Raw genomic sequence first — 24,018 nt, 5'->3', positions numbered from 1 at the left:
GAAGAAATGGGTAGCAATTGCTCAGTATCATCAAATATCTGGTCTTCCAACTCCTACTCTAATGCTTGACTCCATTAGTCCCACGTGGCTGTCCTGTTTGGTGGGTTTCTGCAACATGGTCTTAGCAAGCTGGCCCTTGCTCAGAAAATTATTAAATCCGCCAGGCTCTCCCCTCCTCCGGGGGGCCCGGGAGCTGAGGCTGGTGTCATGAGCGGTGTGCTGTGCCGCCCGCTCCCGGGTCCCACCCTCGCTCTGCACCGGCTCTTGCCACGGCCCGGGCCAAGGAGCTTCACTTCCCCAGGCCTCCCCGCCCATCTTCCGAGACAGCCGGGATTCACAGGTGAGAGCACTCGGCAATGCATTCCCACATCCAGAGGGTTTGTCTTTCCCATGTTCTAATACAAGCAAAATGGGAAGTACCAGATGTTAATTACTGGTGAATTTCTCCCACCACTCACCCTTCCCTCAAAGAGCAAATACCTATGAAGACAGTTGATACAAAACGTCTGTCCAGGACTGTCCATCAGTCTGAAACGGCACCGGGCGGGTCTTGGGATGAAGAATAGGAGAAGCGTGGGTAAGGAGAGACATGAAGGATGGCCTGCCTTTCCTGGCCAGAATTGGATTGAATGGGTGAGGTTCTCTAGAGAATAGGAGGACCGAGAGACAAGCACTCCTTCACTTGTTCAACTCTTCTTTGCTGACTACAGTGCCAGGTTGCTGAGGGGTTCAGCTGCAAGGTGACTGTGCCTTCTCTCCTCCCCTCTGCCTGGTCAGCACCTGCTTGTCCCAAAGGTGTCAGCTGAGGTTCGGCTCCTCAGGGAAGCCTTCCCTCTGCAGAAGACTTTGAGCTCACCCCTCTCCATCCTGTCACTTGTCACTCAGTTTTCTGGTCCACACTAGACCCTCTGAGGGCAGGGACCATGTCTCGTTTGCAGCCCCTGTGCCTGACGCCGGTCCTGACGCGTGACAGGCGCTCCCTAAATATGAGTTGGATGAGTGAATTTGCTCCCACCCTATTGCTCCTTGGGCTCCGAAAGGTAGTCCTAAATCTCCGACCGTGAGACATTCTAACCACATTTTAGAACATTAGGTTCTAAAGGTTTTAGGAGAAAACTTCAGTCAGAGCTTCAGAAAAATTTCTGGGTCAAGAGTTCGGGGGTGGTCGGGTCTCACTGGTTGACCCAGGAATCCTGACTAGGTTAGGAGATCTGGCCTCCCCCACCACACGCTCTCCGTGTGCTCCCCTGCAGCCTCTAGGAATCATGGCTGGGTTTCCTTATGATTCCTCCAGTATTGGACCACCCATGACTTCTTGTCTTGGGGGACCTACATCTGTGACACAGGATGGGATTAGGCCCTGATGGTCAGGGCCGTGGGCAGGGGGCAGGGAGAAACATGGACCAGCAGCCCTTTGCCGAGGGGCCTTTGTGTTAGGCCAGCTTGGGAATCTCGCAGCTAAACCACTGCCCGCCTCAGCCCATAGGAGCGGCCCTGTTGTCTGTCGATGGGCGTGTGAGGGAGGTGAGCAGTTGCCCTGCCCGTCGGAATGGCCCGACGTGGAGGTGCATGGCACGTTCGCCTAGAGGCAGGTGGCTTTCCTCAGAAAACAATGCAAACATGTTCCCTATTGGTCTATAAAACCCACCTCAGCCTGGCTCCCTTATCCGGGACTGTGAGCACCCGTGTTTGGGTCTGTACTGGAGTCTTTCCAAAGCCATTTTTGCCTTTGACCACCTCCACTGTGAAGACCACAGCCAATGGCTACATGGTGATTCTTTGGAGCTAGCCGTGTTCATGCTAGCAGGGAAGAGCCCCGTTTTCAGGCTACGTACTCCCCAAGCACAGATTCTTTCTGAAAGGGAAAGAAAGGGAGAGGCGCCCACGTGAGATGGTGAAGGCAAGGTTGAGCAGGCTGTGCCCCTGATCATGCTGGCTGTGTGGCAGGAGGTTTGCCCAGGATCGTAGTCACGTAGCTTCTGGAAAGTTGGGTTCAGCGTCTCCAACCACCACTGTTCATGGCTGAGTGGGTTCCAAGAGGCCTGTGTTCCTGCACTGACTGGAGGGGGCGGGGCTGGGGGGCACTGCCTCTCCAGTGCCTACCCAGTCCCACACACCCTTCTCTGGCTCGCTGTTGTATACTCACAATGTTCTTGTCCCCTTTCAGCACGATGCTATATTCGGGATCCTTAACAAGGTGAAGCCTTCCTACAAATCCTGTGCCGACTGTGTGTACCCTGTAGCCAGTGGGGCTCCTGAGGCCTTCAGGGAGCGGGGCGAGAACCCTGGAGCTCCTGCCATCTGTACCCAGCCAACCTTCCTGCCCCACCTCACCTCCTCCCCTGTGGCCCACACGTCCAGCAGATCCCGAGCTTTAGAGAAACTGGCCTCTGGCCCAAGCGAGAGTCCCCCATTGCTACCACCAGCAGGCTCGAGGAGGTCAGACGTCGGTGGCTCCGGGGCCACGGCTGCCCCAGAACTACCAGCTAGCCTTTTGGAATCTTCCAGAGAAACCCAAAAAGTCCTGCCAAAGTCCCTCCTTTTGAAGAATTCTCACTGTGATAAGAACCCTCCAAGCATGGACGTAGCAAAGGCTGAATCGCCGCCCAAGAAAGATCTGAGACCGGCCAAGGACCTGCGGCTTTTGTTCAGTAAAGAGGCCGAGAAGCCGACAAGCAACAGCTACCTGATGCAGCACCAGGAGTCCATCATTCAGCTGCAGAAGGCGGGCTTGGTCCGAAAGCACACCCAAGAACTGGAGAGGCTGAGGGGCACGCCCGCAGACCCGGCGTCTCCCTGCAGGGACGGCCCCGCCAGCAGGCTGGAGGCCAGCGTCCCCGAGGAGAACCCCGATCTGGCTCCTGCCCGTCCGCCGGGGCCCCCAGCCCTGCCCAGCCTCGCTGGGAGCGATGACAAGTCAGAGGCCATCCCCCCTCCGTTCGAAGGCGCCCCACTCAAGAGCCCCACTCCCTTCCTCTGCCGCCTGGATCACACCACTCACTTCTCGAAAGACTTCCTGAAGACCATCTGCTACACCCCCACGTCCTCCTCCATGAGCTCCAACCTGACGCGGAGCTCCAGCAGTGACAGCATCCACAGCGTCCGAGGCAAGCCAGGCCTGGTGAAGCAGCGGACGCAGGAGATTGAGACCCGGCTCCGGCTGGCGGGCCTCACCGTCTCGTCCCCACTGAAACGCTCACACTCTCTGGCCAAGCTTGGAAGTCTCAACTTCTCGACAGAAGACCTGTCCGGTGAGGCAGACGCGTCCGCCCTCACCGACTCCCGGGACGCCAAGTCGAGCGAGTCTTCCTTCTTGCATGAGCCCCAGGCAGCCCCAAGGAACCCAGCCGCGACCTCTCAACCATCAGGGAAATCTGCTTCAGAACACTTGAGAAGCCCCTCGTGGATGAGCAAAAGCTGACCCGCCTCTTGCTGTATTCGGACGTGTATTTTCACGTGGTCCCTCCCTTTGTTTCACTGTGGGTTTTGGCCGTGATGTCTCCTAAACGATTGACATTCTAACCCTCCCCACTCTTGCCGCAGAGAGGAGGAGAAAAAACAAGAATAACCCAGCACAAGAAGAAAGGGGGGGTGACGCCAGTGGTGGGGTGGCCCAGGAGAGCCAGAAGCCGTCGGCCAGTAGATACAAAACTCTGATCCCCAAGTCCTGTGTTTTCAGGAAGAATCCTCTTCTTAAAAAGAGCATATACAGATATGCACACACATCCCGAATACTCCATTTGCACCGTGCAAAAGAGTGGCAGCGGTGATGTTTCCGTCGCCACGGCGCACGTTCCTAGCTCATTCAGGCCCTTGCGGGGAAACCCTTGGATGGCAATATAAGTCCTACCTCTGTTCTTGCTGTGCTTTTTATTTTTAAAATACAGTAGTGACCAAGGCTCCTTCCAGGGAATAATGCTGTGTCAGAAAAGGTTTTTCCAAAAGAGAATTTTTTTTTTTAATTTTTATTCTTTTGTGGGGACCCCCAAAAAGTGTTAAGACTTTTTAAGTCGACCGCACCCACCACTGCTAGGTAAAGTTAGACAAGGCTGTGGAATGCTGTTGTTGAACCAACTCTGTGGTGCGTGGAGATCATCTGTGCAGTTGAATTCCTTGTCCTGGTGTGTTGTCACAGCAGAGCGGCGTGTGTCTGGCCGGCACTGGGGTGAGGAGAGGGGATGTGTATATGGGACGTCCTCAGTCATTGCTAATGCTGACGTGTAAGTTGCTCCCGGTCTGGGGAGAAGGGCCCACAAAGCATCACCACGTCTCGTCTGCTGCTGAACCCGATGTGGTTGCGTTGAGGCTTTGAAAGCGCTCGAGCGTCTGGCAGGGGCGGTGGGTCCGAGACGTGGATCGTCCTGCCAGGAGCCTGGGCCCTTGGGCTCATGAGGTCACCGGAGCATGTTCGGGGAGGAAAAGGGGCTTTAAGTGGTCACGAGCAGCTCTGCCAGTCGCTCTCCAGGAACAGCCCTACAGCTTCTCAGAGAAATGAGACCACTGAAAAGCTTCACAGATGTTTACAGTCGCCCCTTCCTTCCATGAGGCTACTGTTCCCTGTCTCTGTTTGGCCCTTCCTAGCGGTGAGGACAGAGTAGAGGAGGGGTCTGTAGTCCCAGCCTGGGCTGGAGGGGGGCGGGCCGGGGGGGGACTTTCAGAATCAGGTGAGCTGTGCCTGTGACACTCACTGGCCCGGGCCTGGGCGGAGGGAGTCCTCGTGTTGGTCAGCAGGATAGGCTGTTTAAAGTATTTTGAAGAGAGAGAGCAGGGAAAAGGGCTTGGTAGTAAGGCAGAAGGGTTTCATCCAGGGAGTCTGCAGCGCTGGTATACAGACCCATGAGCTAAGGATGGCTTTTATATTTGTAAGGGGTTATTAAAAACAACCTATTCTGCAACAGGGACCGTGTAGCCTGCACAGCCTAAGATCCTCACGATTGAGCCCTTTCTGGAAAAGGTTTGCTGACCCTTGGTTTCATTTGACAACACAGGGCTGCCCAGGGCCCGCCAGGAAGAAACTGGCAGATCCGAAGGCCTCCTCCCCTGCCTCTTGGTCACCTCAGGCCCAACCCTTGCCTTCTCCCGACCCAGACCTTGCCCGCCCACCCCCGCGTGCTCTCCTGCGGGGCGGGGGTAGCTGCGTAGGTATGGGCACTGCCGGCTGAAGCTTTCTTCTGCACTCAGCTGTCAGCCAGATGTATTCAGTGGAACTAGAAGCCTTCCGGCGCCGGCCAAGCTCAGAAAGTGGCCGAAGGAACTGCCATCTTGTACCTTACAGTGGTCGGACCTGGGTCCCTGAGAGCAGCCAGAGATCACCCCGGGCAGGGTCTTCAGGAACAAGGGTGGACAAGGGTGGTCCACATTTCAACTGGTGGGTGGGGTTTGTGCTGAAACACTCTCTCCAGGAACTTTTCCTCCCCAGTGTTTTTTTGGTTTTTGTTTTTTAACATAATGTTATTTTATAGGAATTTGTTTTCCCACCCCTGTCAACTGAAATCACCTTAAAAGGTGATTATCTACTTCTTCCTGGAAAACCTACTGGGGTTTCCCCCACCCCACCCCCGGCCAAAAGAAACATTCTCCAAAAACATAATTGAGTTTAATATGTTTTGCGAAATTAAATTTCGTGAGGTGGCTCCATTTTTGTGTCAGATGATCCTTTAGATTTGATGCTGACAGGCTTATGTTGCTCTTTTAACCACACATGTCTGGTGTGTGAGAACAATATATTTTTGCAAACTTTAATTTTGAAAACGTAGAAAGAGGATTACAAATTGGAGTGAGTCTTCGGCCTTTGGTGACCCTTTCGTTTTCACAATCACGGCTTGTAGGTCAGCGTCTACACAGACCAGGGCCCAGGTCCCCATTATCAAAGCAAAATGGTGGCATTCTTGATTGGGTGGATAACACTCTGGCCTGGAGGTATACGAACTTTTCTCCATGACTCACTGGCCTCTGAAAAGAAAGTCTGTGCCATAAGATAGGCCGCATCTTGACCAATGCTCCGTCTGGAATCTTTGCTGATGGCGAATGTGCCAAACGTGGGGGGCACAAGTGGGAGGCAGGGTTTCTGCTATGAAAGTCATTGATCCTGGTGACCACCATCTTCAGGGAATGTCCTTATTGAAATGGAGAACGGGATTTTTCTAGATCAGCTGGATAATCTCCCTGAGTCTTGAACTGCCTTTCATGTCCCACCTCACCTCTGTCTCTTTTACTGCAGTTCATGCGGCATGCCGCAAGTTAGACTGAACTTCCCTCCATCGTCATCTTGCATCGATCCAGGGTGGGGTGGAGGGTCTTCTTGTCAAGCTTTGTTAAGTATGAGGGGGAAACTGGATCCGGAGAGAGGAGGAACCACGCTGCCCTCTGATCTTGATTCCATAATGCCAATTTCAGTTTCTTTGCCTTCATGCTACTTTAGGGTGTCGGAGCGATGGTCACTGCTAAAGAACCTCAGCACAAGGCTTCTTGCTCTTGGCATTCCCTGTTTCTTTGATCTCTTCACGGGGACCCATGCCCACCTCGGGGTGCCCAACAGCACACTCCTGGGTGGTGATACCGTTTGCATGCGTGAGATCACTCACCAGCTGCTCACAGGTGGCCGCACTGTCCAGCCTTCCCTTCCGTTCCACCCCACCCCTCTAGCCAAAAACCATTCCAGCTCATTCTTAAAGCCTTTTCCCTCCTGGATAAGCCCAGGGGACGCCACAGGGCAGAGCCAAAGTTTCAAGAGCATTAGCATCTTCAGGACAGCTCTGTACTTCGGCACTCTTGTCTCTCCACCCTGGCCTGATCCCAGAGGGTTCATGACTCCCCCTGCCCCCCAGGGGTCTTTTCTCCCCAGTGAGAAGAATTGATGCGTCATTTAGGCACAGTCATATACATGACCTTACCCAAGGTGTCTGAAGAAAGACGTGCTCTCTGTTGACCAGAAAGGCTTTGTTCCAGAGTACATTCCACCCACCCCTCCTCTGGCTGGCCACCTAGCAGAGCTTCCCCCGGACCCACTGAGGACAGCCACGTGACCTCCGGCAGGAGAGCTAGGCAGGCTAAGGAATTGGTGACACTTAGCCCAGCGAGGGTGCCCCCACTCCGCTGCCATCCCGCAGGTTCTTGCCAATGCTGCATGCCAAACAAAGGGAGTTGATTGAGCCCCCCATGCTCAGCTACTTGGTCTTTTTATTGTGTGCTCTGCAACTGCATACTTATGTGTATGAGCTCACTCTGCATACATGCATATATATATATATATATATATATATATGTGCAACTTGAATCATCATCTTGCGGGTCACTTCTCTCCCATCCACATACATGCTGTGTCACCCGAGTACAAAGCGGATCACCTTGACCGAGGTGGAATGGGGCCGTGTGCAGCGCTACTCCTTGGAGACCCAGACATTGACCCCCCTTTTGTCTAGCGGTAGGTGCCACGGCCCCGGCTTCGGTCAGTCTCTGCAACAGGAGTCTTTACAACCAGCCCCCCAGCCCCTCTACTGTCCTTTGTGTTGGCTGTGCCACACAAGAAGGTGGCTGCTTCCTCCCCCCTTTTCCGACACTGTAATTATTGTTTTACAATTGAGTGCCTTAATAATAGTTTACAAATACTGTGTATTTATGGGAAACTGGTAAGCTCTCACCTTCTGTGATTGGACCTTTGCCTTGTCAGTGGTGGTTGGCGTGAGGGCTGGAGCTCCCCCTACCCCGTACTTGTGCTCATCTGCTGTGCAGTCGTATGCGGGGGTGGGGGGGATGCCCCCCCGCAACTGTCCAAGGAGTGTTGGTGGTTCCTGCAGGTGAGGCAGGCACTGGCTCACAGTGTGTCCCATGGTAGCAAGGAAAGCACAGAACTTGGTTTGCCAGCCAGCCGGGGGTGGCACCGCCCCCTCCCCCATCACACAGTTGTACTCTTGTTTAATAGAGCTGTGTTACCACCTAGGCCTCCCTGTTTTCTCCTCCGTTGGTGTCCTGAGCTCGCTGCAACCAAATGTGGGGACAGACACCAGCCCCTGCAAAATCAGGAGCTCTCTAAGATAAGTTCTTTGGTTTTCAGAAGCTGCCAATGGGTTCCAGCGTGTTGCATTAAGATATCAATGATTTTTTTTATTCTATTGTTTTTCTTCGTGTTTTTTTTATATTATATATTTAAAAGGCAGTATCTTTTGTACTGTGAATTTGCAGTAGAAGATGCATAATGCACTTTTTTTTTTACTTCTGTTGGTGTGTACTGTAATAGTCTGTGTGCTTGTGATGAAAATAAACTTTTTCTTTATAAACGTTTGATGACCTGTGAACTCGTGCACAAGGAAGCTGCTTCTTCAGTCCTTGCCGAGACAGTCAACATATCTGCATCATCCTGACAGCCAGTCTTTACTGAGCACCTACTTTGTGCTAAGCCCCATGCTATAGAAACCCAGACACATTAGACGGAAGAAAGAACAAGGGAACAGATGTTAGCTCCTCTAGGAATTGTTTTGTTTCTCCTCCCGATTTTATTAGTAAGGAGGAGCGGACCCACATACGGGTGGTCATTTGTATACCCAAAAAACCTGTCCCTGCCAAGGTGGGACTTGGACTCTGGGAGGTGTCTCTTCTCGCTCGAGTGTGTTCGGCACCACCACCTAAGCTAGCCCAGCCACATGTCATGGAAGAGGAGACTGTGGAGGCTGATTATTGCTGGTGGCCAAGGCAGGAATCCCAGGGAACCTCAGTTGCTGCACACAACAGAGGCTGTTCTCATGCCCAGGTCCCAATCCACTGCAGGTCAGGACCCTTTTGGTGGCTCTCCTCCCTTGGTGTCTCACGAAGCTAAGCTACTTGGTTTTAAACCCTGCTATCTTGGTGTCCTTTGCTCTGGCTGTGCGGTCAGGGGAAAGAGCACGGGTACTCACATTCACTCCAAGAAACACTATGTTTCGTTCACCTCAGCTTGCTGTGTCTGTTGCCTGGACTCACAGGAGACTGATGGATAAACCAGAATGCAAGCAGATTACTTGAGAGCAAGAATTAATAGCTGTCAAGCAGGTCCGAGTACTCTTACTTGCCAATAAGCACACTGAGTCCTCTAGACAAATTACATTTGAAGCCAAATTATGGTTAGGAATTGTTTATGGAGTAGGAAATCAAAGCAAAAGGTTAAGGTGCCGGGGGCGGGGGGGAGTGTGATTCCTGTGGTTAGTGCTAGCCTGCTGCAGGGCGGTCCTTTCTGTAAGATGTTTGTGAAACCAAACCACTGAGGGTCATGGTTCAGGACAGGCTTCGTCATTGGCAAGGCTGGAGACACCTCCTAAATTCTCTTCAGGCTCCAAACATGAATCAGAGCCTGGGGAACAGGCCCAGCACTGTACGCTCCTGATGGATTCCCTGGGAATTCTAATGGCCAAGCACAGAAACCATCAAAATAAGAGTGTGATGCAATGGGGCAGGCTTCCACTTTGCTAGCCACAATCACATTCCACACAGCTTCCTAGAGACAACACCCACATCCCCCTAACAGAACCCGGATGATCCCAAAGCTCATCAGATACTCCATTTATGTAGCCAGGGCCCCAGGAGAACGTTCCTATCATCGGCTGATTTTTACCCTGATTTCATCCTCAGGGTAACGATCCTGAGGTTGAGTGTGATCCCAGGTTATGCCACTAGTGGGGGTAGTTTGTAGAGGAGGACAACCCCCCCCCCCCCAGCGCCCCATCCTCTCCCCTCCCACTTGCTTGTGTTGACGCCTGGAGAAGCCCCTCTTGGCCAGATGCTTGGAGGCGGCTCCAGAAGGCGGGGCTTGGGGAATGACTGGCGTTTCAGAAGGATTCACCTTACGGTGGGGAAGCCCTTTCTAAAGATGTCCACCAACAGCGTCCACAGTGAGACCTGCTCAGAAAACCCAGCCATGCATCCTGTACCCTAGCACGAGGGAGCAGATTCTACCTGCCCTTCTGTGTACCAGGCACTTTACGTAAGGAATCCCAGAGTCCTCGAAACAGCCCTGTTGATGTGATCCACAGCTCACACAGAAGAGACAGGCCTGCAGAGGGCAAGTGGTTTGCCCACGGTTACATCTGGGAAGTGGTGAAGCCAGTAAGTACTGCTTCTTCCCCACCTGAAACCTTACCCAGAGCTGTCCCCACCCCAGAAGTAGAAAAAGCAACTGAAAATGCATCTTGGTCTCCCTATAGGTATCAGCAAGAAAACACAGGAGTGAGGAATGAAGCCTCCAGCCCCTGGAAAATCTGACCCACGTCGTGCTCCAAAGGCTATTTGGATGACACAAAGGTGTGTGTGTCTCTTTCCCAAATCCTGTCCACCATTTTTTGCCTTTAAAGGGAAACTACTCATGCATCCTGAAGTATAGTTGTAAAGGGTCCCATTCCAGCTCAAAAGTCCTCTTGTTGTAAACTGTTCCAGCAAATAAAATGTTGGTGTTGGCAGGAACAGCCTCCCAGCATAGGAAAGGATGCATAGGACCCAGATGCTAAGAAACAGAGTCTCCTGCAGGTGGTATGTTGGAGGTGGTGAGCTCTCTAGTTTGGAAGTCGGATATCAAAATGGGTTAAGGACAATGCTACCTACCTCGTGGAGCCAAGACTTTGAGAATTAGCTGATAATGTACGCAACCCCCTTTGCCCTGGCCCACCACCCATGCTGTATCATGGTGGCTGTTCTTGTTGGTACTGGTGGGAGGGAAGGGGGGGACGGAAGCAGGAAGGAAGTAGCCTACACTGAGCATCTACTACTTGCAAGTTTCACATATATTACTGAGTTGGTCCTCACAACAGATTTGACCCCCTTTTACAAACAAAAAGGTGGAAGCTCAGAGAGGTTAGGGAATGTGGGTCAGAGCCACGCAGCCAGAAAGGGACAAAAGTCCAGGGTGCCTGACTCCAGATTCATATACTTTCTACCCCACCATCCTCTCCCCAAAGAAAATAGTCCATAGTGTACTTAGTGCAATGCTGAGCACATAGTAGGTGCTTAATAAATATTTGATGATTGTGAATGAGCATTCATTTGATGATTGTGAATGAAATGTGCTCTGAAAGCGAGTCCTCATTTCATTCACTAAGGCCTGGAAAGTTTGGGCACACACACGATTGCCTAAACCAAGTTCCTCTGGGGCAGGGGCGGTGCCTGTCACCTTCTGGACCCCAACAAGGGCTTGGCGCATTGGACCGAACCTTAAGTCAGCACCAGGCATTAGCTATGAATCTAAGAATCCTGAGGTTTTCGGAGTCCAGAAGCATCTGAAAGGTCACCCAAGCCAGGTCCCTTTATAACATCCATCCATTCTGGGTTTCTCCCTCCTCCCCCTGCCCCAATTTGCGGCTCCCCTGCCATGTGCCAGGCGCTGGGGACAAAGAGGAGGCCATCTGTTTCATCCCTCGGGGTCCTGACAGAAAGCCCTTCTGTAAACCACAGGAAGAAAATACACCACCTGCTAACAGAAATGGAGTCAGACAGGTAGGAGTCAAGGTTTATGTTTTTTCCTCCTTTTCCCTATTTTCCAGCATCTCTGCAACAGGGTTCTGTTACTTTTATAATGAAAAAGAGAAATGTAAAGATTTAATAAAAGGATGCTTTCGTATTGAGCTAAAATTTGCACTGTAAACTCCCAGGCTCGTGGCTCTGGGGGACTTAGCACAGCATTTTGTGGGAGAAGGTCTTTGCTCCCTTCTGATGAGCTAGCACAGCCCTGGGAACAGACAGAGTGCTCCCAGATTGCAGTGGCTCAGTATCCTGCTCTGTGAACTTCTCCAGGCTGCTCAGGCCCACCCTCTGAGCGTCTGGGAGGTGGTGATGTAGCATTCAGGGTAGGCTTCACGGGCAGCTGCACGGGACTCTGCACTTACCAGGGCACCGCGATTGGTCTAAGGCTCTGCCTGTCACTCTTGAAATCCCTAATAATTCTTTTTTTTTTTTAAGATTTTATTTATTTACTAGAGAGCACGCACACATGGGTGGGGCGGGGGAGGGGGAGAGGAAGAAGCAGGCTTCCTGCTGAGCAGGGAGCTGGACATGGGGCTTGATCCCAGGACCCTGAGATCATGACCTGAGCCAAAGGCAGACGCTTAACCGACTGAGCCACCCAGGCGCCCTGAAATCCCTAATAATTCCTTAACAAAGACCAGGCCTTTTCACTTTGCAACAGGGTCCTGCAAATTATGTATGTATGTATGTATGTATGTATTATGTATTATGTATTGTGCCAGGGCCCTGGCAGTGTCACCTGTCCAATCAAGGGCTTTGGAGCAAGACAGGCCTGGACCCCAATCCCAGCTCCCTGACTTACCTACTCTGTGCCCTGGAGCAAGTGACTTAACCTCCCTGTGACTCAGTTTCCCAAGGTGAAGAACAAAAATAACCTCATAATGCTGTGCTAAAGATCCGCACTGGGTGGTTAGCACCAAGTACACCCCCCTGAATTTTAGTGTTATTTGTTACATAAAGTACTTAGTACAGGTCCTGGCACAAAGTAATCCTTCAGTGAGTCGTTGCTGGAACAGTGGGGAAGACATTAGTTAGATACCCGCAGATCAGACCCTGCTGATGGGCAGCTCTCCTCCCCACCCTGCTTCCTTAGCATGGCTCTGAAGGGCAGAGGGAGGCAAGGGGGAGGGGGACTGCGCTGGGATGTGCACACACATCCTCCCCACCCGTGGCACCGAACCCTCCGAGGACGCTGGCTCTGGGTCTCTCCGGATACAAACACCGCCCGTCCCCGACCTGGCCCCGCGTGGTTCTTTGCAATAAGCCTTTGCGGAAGGGAACGGCGTGGGCGGCCTGAGAGCGTGGGCTTGTCCCTGCTGCGATCCAGCGGCACATCCTGTTCTGGCGTTGCCATGGCACAGCCAAACATCTCCCACAACAGACGGCCGTGGCCGGCGGCTGGCAGCGGGGCCGTGGACAGCCACGGGAGGCCGGGGTGGAGAGGACGCAAGACGCAGAAAGACTGGAGCTGAACCCCGACCTGGGAAACCTCCTTGAAACCGCCCCACCCCCCCCCCCCCCGCCTCCGCCACAGATGCATGCACATGCACGCGCACAGGCACATGCACGCGCACACGTGCACATGGTGTCTGGAAGGCTTCCGGGATCGGCGCATCTCCCATAGGGAACAGTTCCTGCTTCCCGAGGTTCTTCCTGGAGGTCCCGGGAGAAGATCCCAAGTGCCTAGCCCTAGCAGGACGGTCCCCCCCACCCCGAATTCTCATCCCGGCCTAGCTCACAGCCAGGCTCCCAGGGCTGCCCTTAGGCGGCCCCATCCTGCTCCCAAAATGGAATTTGCCTTCCTGGTTGGTGTTGTTTTTCCTGATTCGAAAGTAAAACACCGTCATTGTATCAAGATCACGTGATGTCTAGAGGGACAGTAGCTGCCTGGCCGCTCACTGTGCCCACACTTGCGTGCATAAAGGGCTTAGAATGGCACTGGGCCCAGGTAGGTGCTATACATGCCCTTGTCAGATAAAATAATTGCTAATACCTGATTCCATACATCAAGCTGGCAACGCAGGCATGAACACATTTCTTACAGGAAAAAACAGAGGCTCAGATAAGTGACATCACCTGCCTAAGGTCACTAAGGAGTGTCTGACCCCAATTTGAATCCGGGTGACACCAACACTAGAGCTTTAAGCCCAGAATCTTCCACCACCAACAACCCCTTTTGCAGCTTCTCTTAGTCCTTGAACACCTCCTCTCTTTAGGCCACATGCCCCCAGCCCTGACCTCATTCCTGCTGGAAGCCTCAGGGGTCCAGCTGAGGTCACAGTTCTGGACTCTAGACTCATGGAGGCCACACCCTGTCTGGGGCCTGTGTGCTCTCCTCACCCATTAGCCTGCGTTCCTGCCTTCCAAGGGTTTCAGCACTCTCTGCCTGTTGCCTCCCAGAGCCTAGACCTCAGTGACATCACACCTCTTCCCTCCACCCACTTTCTCTGCCCGGCAGTGGAGGCTTGGTTGGGATCCTAATGTTAGCTGTAACAAGTGACACCTCTTGAACCATACCAGACAAGCTGGCTTTGTTTTCACCATTGTGCAGATGAAGAGACTCAGAAGTTAAATGGCTTACCCAGGTCGCCCAGCCAGAAAGTAGACAGAATTCCAGATCCACCTCTTCCAGAAAGCCATCCCTAATAGCATAAAGTCTGCAAGAGAGGGCTATTTAGTCTGAGCACCCCATGGGCGTGTACAAGACTGTGAGCCCCTTAGGTTGGGGGCTGGGTCAGCTTTATTGTGGTCCACCCTGTGCCTGACATAATAGGCACTCAATAAATATTTGTTCAATAAATGGTTAAATAAATAAATTGATGAATGATGGAGGTGATCTCTTTTTCCCTTTGGGGCCACGACAGGTTTGGGGGAGTCAGGCAGACCTGGTTGAATCTTTCCTCTGCCACTTCCTGGCTGTGTGACCTTGGCCCAGTTACCTAACCTCTCTGAACCTCCACTTCCCTCTCTGTAAAATACGGTTACGGTCTGTGGGGAGGGGTGAAGATGACTTACAATGGCTGTACATAGTAGGTGTTCAGTAAACAGCACAGTAGAGAGATAATTCAGGCCCGGAGTCAGGCTGTGAGGGCTCCCAATCTGAGCTCCAACACCCACTAGCTGTGTGGCCTCAAACAAATCACTTTCCTTCTCTGGACCTCACTTTCCAGATCTGTCACTTGGGGGTCATAACAGCATTGATCACTTGAGGTGGTGAGGATTAAAGGAGAGTCCACCTAGTAAGTCCCCCATAAACATGGGCTTCTGTGATTTGGGGTGAGTTCTCCCACTTCTTCTACCTGACCCCAGGGCCTTGCTCCATGCCAGGCACACGATAGGTGCTCAGATTGCTGAAGGAACTGAATCTCCTTTCTGTGACTGTTTGGCTGTGGGCCCAGAGGACCAAAGCAGCTCCCAGAACACCCTCCCCACCGGGCTGGCTCTGGGGTGTTTTTCCATCAGACCTCCTGACTAGGTGGAGATGGAGCTTCGGCCCTGTCACTGCCTTTGTGCTGAGTTCAGTGGAGCTGGGATGGCAGCTTCTCCTCTAGGAGAGCACCTCCCCACAGAGGCTGGAAGGAGGTGGGGAGGGTTGGAGCGGGAATGGAAGCCCCCCAAAGTTAGCCTCGCACCCCAAGGGGAGGAAGCTACTCGTACAGGAGAGCGGGACTCAAGCTGAGCACCACTACTCCTAGCTGTGTATCTGGGGACACGTCCCCCCACCTCTCTGAGCCTCGCTGGCCGGATAATGGGCTATCGATGACACGTGTGCCCCCTAGAATTGAGAAGCAGGTGAAGGGTGGAGCATACAGTAAGCGCTCCATAAATGTACCGGGCACTGCTGTCTCAGCTTTTACTGTATAACTCCCGACTTCCACAGATGGGGAAACTGAGGCCCAGAGAGGGCCAGTAACTTGCCCAAGGTCACAGAGCCTGTATCTTGCTGGTTCCAGCTGTGGCCTTATCCATTCTCCGTGCTCAGCCCCAAAACAACCAGCAGGGCTGGGCTTCTGGGCAGACCAGGCAGGGGTCTCCTCAGAGCAGAGGGGGTAGGTGGGAGGGGGTGGTGGAGAGCAATTGTAACAGCCCCCTTTACCCAGGGCCTTGTTTTCTCATTAAATCCTAAAAACTCTATGAAAGTGCTATTGTTATCCCCATTTTACAGATGAGGGAACAGAGGCTCAGAGAGGTGACTGTCCCCTGCCCAAGCATACAGTGGAAAAGGGAGGCTCTTGACCCCAGCCCCAGATCTGTTTGTTGAATGAAGGAAGTGACAGTGGCCAGTCCAGGGACACACAGCGAGTCATGTGGTTTCAGGAGCTCAGTCGGCCTCCCATACCCAGGAAAGGGAAGTGAGGGGGACACACAAGGTCTGCAGCCTCTGGGCTTGGCGTGTTATTAGAAGCTCCCAAAGGGCAGGTGAGAAGGGGCCCTATCACCCATACGCCCTCCTCCCCCTGTGGGTCCAGAAGCCTCTCGGGGGTGGCAAAAGGGTGTCAGGATGGCTGCTGCAGCCCCAGGGGGCAGGGAGGGGTCGCTCTGGGCCAGATGGGTGGACTCAGGGCAGCGCTGCCTTCTCCCTGCCAGTCCACAGGATACTCCCCTGTCCCTGGCTCCACTCCTCACAGGACCGCTGGCCTCCTCACAGGGACCCCAGGGACCACATCCTTCCTCCTCCTGCCGGGCCCGTGGTACACAGTCTGAAGGAGAGTGGGCATGGCCCGCACCTCCTGAGCCCTCCGGCCTCCAGTCCAAGGGTCCCAGCCGTAGGCCCTGTGTGCCCACCAGCCTCCAGGGGCACCATCTCTGGCAGGGTGGGGGGGCATGACTGAAGGCTAAGGCCAAGAGCAGGTGCACTTAATACAGTTAGGTCCAATAGGCAGGGTTTGAAACCTGCTTGACAGTCCACACCAGATCCATCAGCTGATCTCAGCGTCCCAGCGGCATGGTTATGTCTTGTGTAGCCCCACTTGAGAGATGAGAAATCTGAGGTCTTAGTGGTTCTCCTAATTTCTCAAAGGCTCTGTCTAGGCCAGCAGGTGTCGGCTCTTGCAGCCAGTCTTGTGAATCTGCAATAGTATGATCGTGACAACCATTTATTATGCTCTTATTGCATGCCGTACACTTTGCTAAGCGTTTAAATGTGATCTTGTTAAACCTCACGGCAACCATGAGAGGTAGGCCCCATTAGTCTCTCCTTTTCTTTTTTCTTTTTTGGTTTTGTTTTTGTTTTAAGACTTATTTACTTATTTGAGAGAGAGAGAGAGCACAAGCGGAGGTGAGGAGCAGAGGGAGAGGGAGAAGCAGACTCCCCAAAGAACAGGGAGCCCGATGTGGGACTCCATCCCAGGACCCCAGGATCATGACCTGAGCCTGAGGCAGACGCTTCACGGACTGAGCCACCCAGGCGCCCCTAGTCTCTCCTTCTAAAGGTGAAGAATCAGAGGCACAGAGAGGCAGAGTGACTTGCCGAAGGCCACACAGCATGTCTTTGGCAGAGATGGAAACCAAAACGGGGTCTGCTCACTTGCCAAAGCCTGTGCTCATCGGCCAAGCAGCTCCAACGGCTAAAATGATAGCACAAAGCCTTGCTCTTTTTCTCTGTCACCTCTGGCTTGCCGACCGAGGTGGAGAAAGAGCTAGCCTCCAGTTCTTTCACACCATCAGCCCCTTCCCCCTGGGGGATGGCACCGCCCCAGGCCCTGGGAAAGGCCTCGGTTCCAGCGGCAGGGAGGCTGCAGCAAGCTGGCTGCAAGGAAACTGTATTTGCATCCTTTAAAAGCTGTTTGAGTCCTGGGAATCTCGGGGAAATAGGGACAGATGGGGCCATAGATTTCTTCCAGAAATGGTCTCCTTTTCTTTGCACTCCCTGGATAATTAATGTGTTGAGGGTCAAGAAAAATGACTGGTCATTTCTCACTGAGCGCGTGGAGGGGGTCAGGGGAGGGGACAAACGTCTGTTTCTAATTAACAGGACAAGGTAATATCTCTGTGGCCCTTGGTTGCCCTGGGTGCTCCAGAAGCCTCCCAGTGTCCTAATCGGTGTAAGGCACAGAGAGGATGGGGGAGGCGAATGAGGAGCAATCCCTGACACCTCGCTGGACCAGCTGCTACTTGGAATCACACCCTAGAGGTATGTAGCTGCCAAACCTCCGGTTTGAAGCCAGCCTGGTTAAAGGGGTGTTTCAGAAACCAAAATGCTCAGCTTCAATTTTCTGGGAGTGTTGAGGACAGAGCAGCCCAGCAGGATGAATTTATAAATGAAGAGCCAGCTTCCTTCCCTCAGTGGTCCCACATTTGGGCACCCTGAGCCTCAGTTAGCTACCTACACTACTCAGTCACATGCCCGCCCACAGGAATAACCAGAGCCAAAGCGTGATGATGTCTTGACGATGTCTTCCCAGTTCTTTCTCTGGGCAATAGGCACGCAGATAATCGTTATTCCATTGTGTGGCTTCTTATATAGGAGGACGCATGCAGGGCGCCTGGGTGGCTCCGTGGGCTAAGCGTCTGCCTTCGGCTCAGGTCATGATCCCGGGGTCCTGGGATCGAGCCCCACCTCGGGCTCCCTGCTCAGCAGAGAGCCTGCTTCTCCCTCTCCCTCTGCCCCTCCCCCTGCTCGTGCTCGCTCTATCTCTTTCTCTCAAATAAATACATAAAATCCTTAAAAAAAAAAAAAAGGACGCATACATAGGTCATTTCCAATTTCTTACTATTGTAAACAATGCTGCAATGAACACCTTTATGCCTAACGCCATCTGTAGCACCTGTCACCCTCCCTTAGACCCGATTCTCAGAAATGGTAGCCTCCCTCCAACGGCGGCCCCACGCTACCTCATATTCACGTCTTTAGGAAGTTGCCTGCCATGTGGAATTAGGGCTGGCTGGCCTGTGTGGACAGAAATGACAGTGTGTGACTTTCAAAGCTAAGTCATAAACAGCATCACAGTCTCTGTCTTGGGCTCTTGAATCTCACCGTCTGGGGAAGTCAGCTGCCATGTCATGAGGACACGCCAACAGCCAGAGGAGGTACCCACCTGACGGGAAACTGAGGCATCCCACCAGCGGCCACACCAGCTTGCTAGCCGTGCAGGGGAAGCACCTTGGAAGGGGAGTGGGGTCTCAGTCAAGGCTTCCACAGACTGCAGTCCCTCTTTCACCGGACTGCAACCTTCTTTTTTTAAGATTTATTTATTTGAGAGAGAGAGTGGGCAGGGGCAGGGGCAGAGGAAGACAATCTCAAGCAAATGCCCCATTGAGCACGGAGCCCAACACAGGGCTCGATCTCACAACCCTGACATCATGACCTGAGCCAAAACCCAGAGTTGGATGCTTAACCGACTGAGCCACCCAGGTGCCCCTGCCTCCAACCTTCTAAGAAGCCCTGACCCGGAACCACACAGCTAGGCGGCTCCCAAATTCTCAACCTGCAAGAGATGATAAATGAGTTTGTTTTAAGCCAGTATGTTTTGGGTGATTTGTTTTGCACCCAGAGGTAACTAATAGACATAGCCAAAGACCAGAGCACTTTTAAGACTCATGATGGAGAATGCCATTTCTTCTTTCCTCTTCATTCTGCCAGATTATCAGTTGACTCTGACATGGAACCAGTCCGATGATCTAGAGTGACCTCCCTATACAAGTTCCTATCAGCTCTGGGGATGCGGAGTATGTTTGGAAAGCCCCATACATGACCAACAGCCGTCTCCACGCTCTTCCCCCATGAAGACTGATTTTTGATTTATGGCTGTGGGCATTTCCAGGGAGAGATGTTCCCAGCTTGTTTCTGTGCCCAGCTGATATATCGAATAGCCCAAGCTGGGCAGCAGAGAAAGTTCGGCCTGTTGTCAGTTAATGGCCCCTTTCTTTCTCTGGATTCTCAGAAACTTTTTAAGGAGTGTCATCAAAATCATCTGGCTCACCAAAGAATATGTCATCAGAGGCCATGCAACCAGAATGAGGGTTATGGTGAGGAAGTCGGCTTCCATTTCTCTGGCTCACATGCTCAAAAGCTCTCCCACATGATGCACAGACCCAGGGAACCTGCATGGGTACTTGGAGAAACATTGAAGCTTCCATTCATTTAATCGCTAGTATGTTTGGTAAATATTTATTTAGCATCCCAGACACTCAACAACACTATGTTGAGAACATTCAAAGGCATGTAAGTCATGGTCTTTGTGCCTGACGTTGTTCACAGAGGCAGCAAATGGAGTAAATAGTCCCTAGATGTTGTTTCTACTAGGTTCAAGTCCCCACCATAACCACCTACAAGCTGTGTGACCCTGGACAGGTTTCCACACCTCTCTGAGCCTCCGTTTCCTCTTCTAAAAGGAGAAGATAATAACTATTTGCAATGTTTTGAGGATTAAAGGAGATATGCATGTGAAACGATTAGTATGGGCCCTAGAGCTTGGCATGGGTTTAACCACTGTGGAGTGTGTAACTGTTAATAGTAAAAGGTCCCACAGCGCCACAGATAAGCGCACATCACAAATAAGACAGACCCTGGGGCACCTGGGTGGCTCAGTCGGTTAAGTGTCCAACTTTTGATTTTGGCTCAGGGTCCTGAGATCTCAAGCCCTGCGTTGGGCTCCATGATCAGCAGGGAGTCTGCTTGAGACTCTCTCTCTCCCTCTCCCTCTGCCCTTCCTTCCATATGCACTTGCACTCTCTCTCTCTAATAAATACATAAATCTTAAAAAAAAACAAAAACAAAACAGACCCATATTTGAATCCCGAGTGTGTGCCATGGATCAAATGCCTTCACCACTCTGAGCCTTGGTTTCTTGATCTATAGAAAAGGTCTACTAATCAATGCACCTTGCTGGGCTGTTGTGCAGATTAAGTAAGGCAATGTGTGTATCTAGATGTTCAGCACACAAGAGACCCACAATATATCGCAGCTATTTCTATTAGCAGGGAAGATGATCAGAAAAACAAATCATTGCAAAACAGTATGATAAACGCTGTAGAAAAGGTCTTTACATGGGTTCTTGAGGCGTGGGTGCGGATTTCTGAGGAACCAGCCAGCAATGCATTTGGGTAATAGGACCTTAAAGAGCAAGGCTTCCTTTGACTTTGGGGCAGGAACTCTGGCTGCAGGGGCAGGACCCTGTATGGTGAGCAGGTGATCCTGGAACCCCCAGGAACAATGGGGTTGTATTAAGAGTCTGTCAGATCGGGGCACCTGGGTGGCTCAGTCAGTTGGACGTCTCCCTTCAGCTCAGATCATGATCTCGGGGTCCCAGGATCGAGCCCCATGTCGGGCTCCCTGCTCAGGGGGGAGTCTGCTTCTCCCTCTTCTTCTGCCCCTCCCCGCTCCTGGCTCATTCTCTCTCTCTCTCTCTCTCACTCAAATAATAATAATAAAAAAAATCTGCCAGACCAAGGGAGCCTGGGTGGTACAGTCGGTTAAGCATCCAACTCTTGGTTTCCACCCAGGTCATGATCTCAGGTGAGATCGAGCCCCACGTCAAGCCCTGCATCAGGCTCAGCACCTGCTGAGAGTCTTTCTCTCCCTCTACCACTCCCCCTGCTCGCACCCTCTCGAATAAATAATCTTAAAAAAAAAAAGTCTGTCAGACCGAGGTCCAAAATTCAGCTCCACCATTGACTTAGCCAAGTGAAATTAATCAATGCAGTTAACCCATTTGTGCTTCAGTGTCTTCATCTGTAAAATGCTGTCGATGATGGCAGCGGTAGGCGCTGAGAGCCCGTGTCAGACCTTGTTTTAAGTACTTTGCGTTCATTAACGCACCGAATCTTCATGACAGCCCCATGAAGTAGGTGCTGTTATCATATCCCCATTTTACAGATGGGCAAGGTGTGGCACAGGGAAGTTAAGTCACTTACTAGAAGTGGCTAAGACTGGTTTTAAAGCAGGTAGTCAGGGTCTTGGGCCAGTGCTCTGAACTTTTTAACTCTGCAGCTTTATATCCACGTGATGTGGTTTGGGAGAGGATAAAATCAGATCACACGCATGTAAAGTGCTAAACCCAGAGTCTACAATATATGTGTGGTGTTCCCTCACCTGGAACGCGGGGATTATTCCCTAGGAAAGGGAGCTCCTGGCATTTTTGGCCATTTTGTGCAAGTCGGTCTTGTCCAAGGAAGGTGTTTTCTCATTCCTACATATTTTAGAAAGGTCATACATACCCCCTTCCCTTACTGGCCATCAGATATACAGAACAGGATGCAGAGAGGATGGGTGAACATTTGGGTCTCCCCCACCCAATGAGTCATGGGTTCTCAAAGAGCCTGCGTTCTCTAGCTTGGTGTGTGGGTCTTCCCGCCATGCTCCAGGCTGGACATATTTCCACAGAGCTTCCGAGCCGTCGATTATATGTCCACCAAGCTAATGAGGCCAAGGGCATAGCCAGGGTCTCCCAGCAAGCCACTGAACGGAGGCAGTGAATACAGTCCTCACCTCATCTGCTGTCTTATTAATAATTGGTCCTGCTTTAGGGGCTAGAGATGTCAGAGGGGGGCCTCATTGCATGGTGTAGGAGAAAGAGACTGAGCCTTGGCAAGCTTCTCCAAGTTTCCATTTCCTTGTCTGTAAAGTGGGTGGATAAGGGCTATGTATCAGTTACCTACTGCTATGTAACAAACCACCTGAAAGTCTTAGCGGCTTAAAGCAACATATATTATTTAGCTTGGTTGTGGGTTTGCTCTTGCATCTATGTTCGGCTGGAAGGTTGATCATGGCTGGATGGTCTACGGTGTCCTCACTCAAATGTCTGATTGGTGGCTGCTGGGTGGGGGTGACAGGATGTGTCTGGGTCATAGGACTGTCATCGTCCAGCAGGCTAGCTTCTTCTTCCTGGGCTTTTTCACATGGTGGCTGGGGTCCAAGTACAGCAAGAGAAGGTAAGCTCCACACACAAACAGTTTGCAAGTCTTTGCATGTGTCATGTTTGCTCATGTCCCATTGGCCAAAGCAGTCCCATGGTAAAGGGCTGAGTCAGAGTGGAGAGCAACTGCACGGGGCGTGTCTAGATGGAAGAGAATAATTTGTAGCCATTTTTGCAATCTTACCTCAGTGTCCCCACCAGGAATATTGGGAAGGACAAATGAAAAAGGACGTGGTTCTCAGTAGTAACTAAGTTAACAGAAATCACTTATTCGGGGCGCCTGGGTGGCTCAGTTGGTTAAGCGTCTGCCTTCGGCTCAGGTCATGATCCCAGGGTCCTGGGATCGAGCCCCACATCGGGCTCCCTGCTCGGCAGGAAGCCTGCTTCTCCCTCTTCCACTCCCCCTGCTTGTGTTCCCTCTCTCGCTGTCTCTCTCTCTGTGTCAAATAAATAAATAAATAAAATCTTAAAAAAAAAAAAAAGAAATCACTTATTGGCATTTAGTAGGGGCTCAAAACATGTTGAATGAATAATCCTCACTTTCCAGGTGAGGGAACTGTTGTTCACAAAAGTTGATCATTTAACCAGGGTCACACAGTTAATCCTTGAAACAACTGGACTCAGAACCCAGGGCCGTATGATTCCAAAGCTCATGGTCAGAGCCATCCCTGTGAATGTTTTCCCCAGCACATGTAATTCAGTTCGAACATTAATGGAGCTAAGAGAAGCCTCTATCTGGGTTACAAACCTGGTTTCTCCTGTCCGACCATGAAGGTCTGGCCTCATTTGAAAGAAGCCAGCTGACTCCTGCTTGCTGTCCGTGGTCCAAAACTAGAGTGCAGTTGAGCCTGGTGCAAAGCAGAAACCAAAGAACGTTTGTTTGAATCAAAGATATTGGCGCCCTGGTGTATGCATGCAGACACAGAGTGGGAGATGCTTTGGCTCCCACTGGGCAAATGATGCCTTCCTGCCACTGACAGTTCTGGTGGCAGGAGTCCCTCTGTTTCAGAGGGCTGTTCCCCCTTTTCAGCTTTCCTTTGGGAGAAATCATTTTCTCACACCTCGCAGCAAAGGAGGTGGCACTTCCTTGGGGGAGAAAACAGATGATCTACCTCGCTCTCCTGCTGGGAAAGCCATTAGCTGACGGGAGCTATGATCAAAACCTATAAAGGAAAAGGGAACATATTCCAAACCACCTGAGAGAGGAGCCCCTGTGCCCCCCACCGTACCCCCACCCCAAGTGCTCCAAGCCTGATGTGATTTACCCTGACGTGTTCAGGGATTCTTGATTCTGCAGGAGAGCATCCTGGAAGTCCCAAGTGTAGCTCTGAGGCTGGAGAGTGGGAACACGTGGGCTCGCTCAACTGGTTTCTTTGCTTTTGTTTCTATCTGGAAGTTTCCATAAGTACAAAAAAAAAAAAAAGCAATAACTCAGCAATTTGGAAGCAGAGGCTGCGGAGGGGAGAAGGCAGGCCCTGAAGTCAGAAACATGCAAGATAGAGCTGTATAGTCTCAAGTTCCTTCCCCTCCTAAAGCCTCAGTTTTCTCTTCTGTAAAACAGGCACGATTACAGTCCCTATCTCCCAGCATTGCTGTGAGGATCACATGAGATTTTTCCTGTAAAACCCTGAGCGCAGTACGACAGTAAATCTCCCCATGTCTGAGACAGGGTTTCTCAACC

General features: G+C 51.8%; 1 protein-coding gene and 1 long non-coding RNA gene across 17 annotated transcripts in view; both read left to right on the top strand.

Annotated features, from left to right (window-relative positions):
- SSH1 (slingshot protein phosphatase 1) overlaps positions 1–3,855 on the top strand; it is a 54,609-nt gene extending 50,754 nt beyond the window's left edge. For all 16 annotated transcript variants that reach the window (XM_027575502.2, XM_027575504.2, XM_027575509.2 and 13 more), the window contains one exon: positions 2,168–3,855. In XM_027575502.2, coding sequence (XP_027431303.1) covers positions 2,168–3,421 — 1,254 coding nt within the window. In that variant the 3' untranslated portion in view covers positions 3,422–3,855. The remainder of the gene's footprint in view (positions 1–2,167) is intronic.
- An 11,985-nt stretch (positions 3,856–15,840) lies between these two features.
- LOC113913311 lies at positions 15,841–19,492 on the top strand. Its single transcript, XR_003517150.1, has 3 exons — positions 15,841–15,900; positions 17,456–17,614; positions 19,064–19,492. It is a non-coding gene; the product is annotated as an uncharacterized LOC113913311 (long non-coding RNA).
- The last annotated feature ends 4,526 nt before the right edge of the window (positions 19,493–24,018 follow it).

This window comes from Zalophus californianus, chromosome 14 (assembly GCF_009762305.2).
Source record: "Zalophus californianus isolate mZalCal1 chromosome 14, mZalCal1.pri.v2, whole genome shotgun sequence".
Taxonomy (NCBI): Eukaryota; Metazoa; Chordata; class Mammalia; order Carnivora; family Otariidae; genus Zalophus; species Zalophus californianus.
This window is presented reverse-complemented; position numbering and strand designations above follow the sequence as displayed.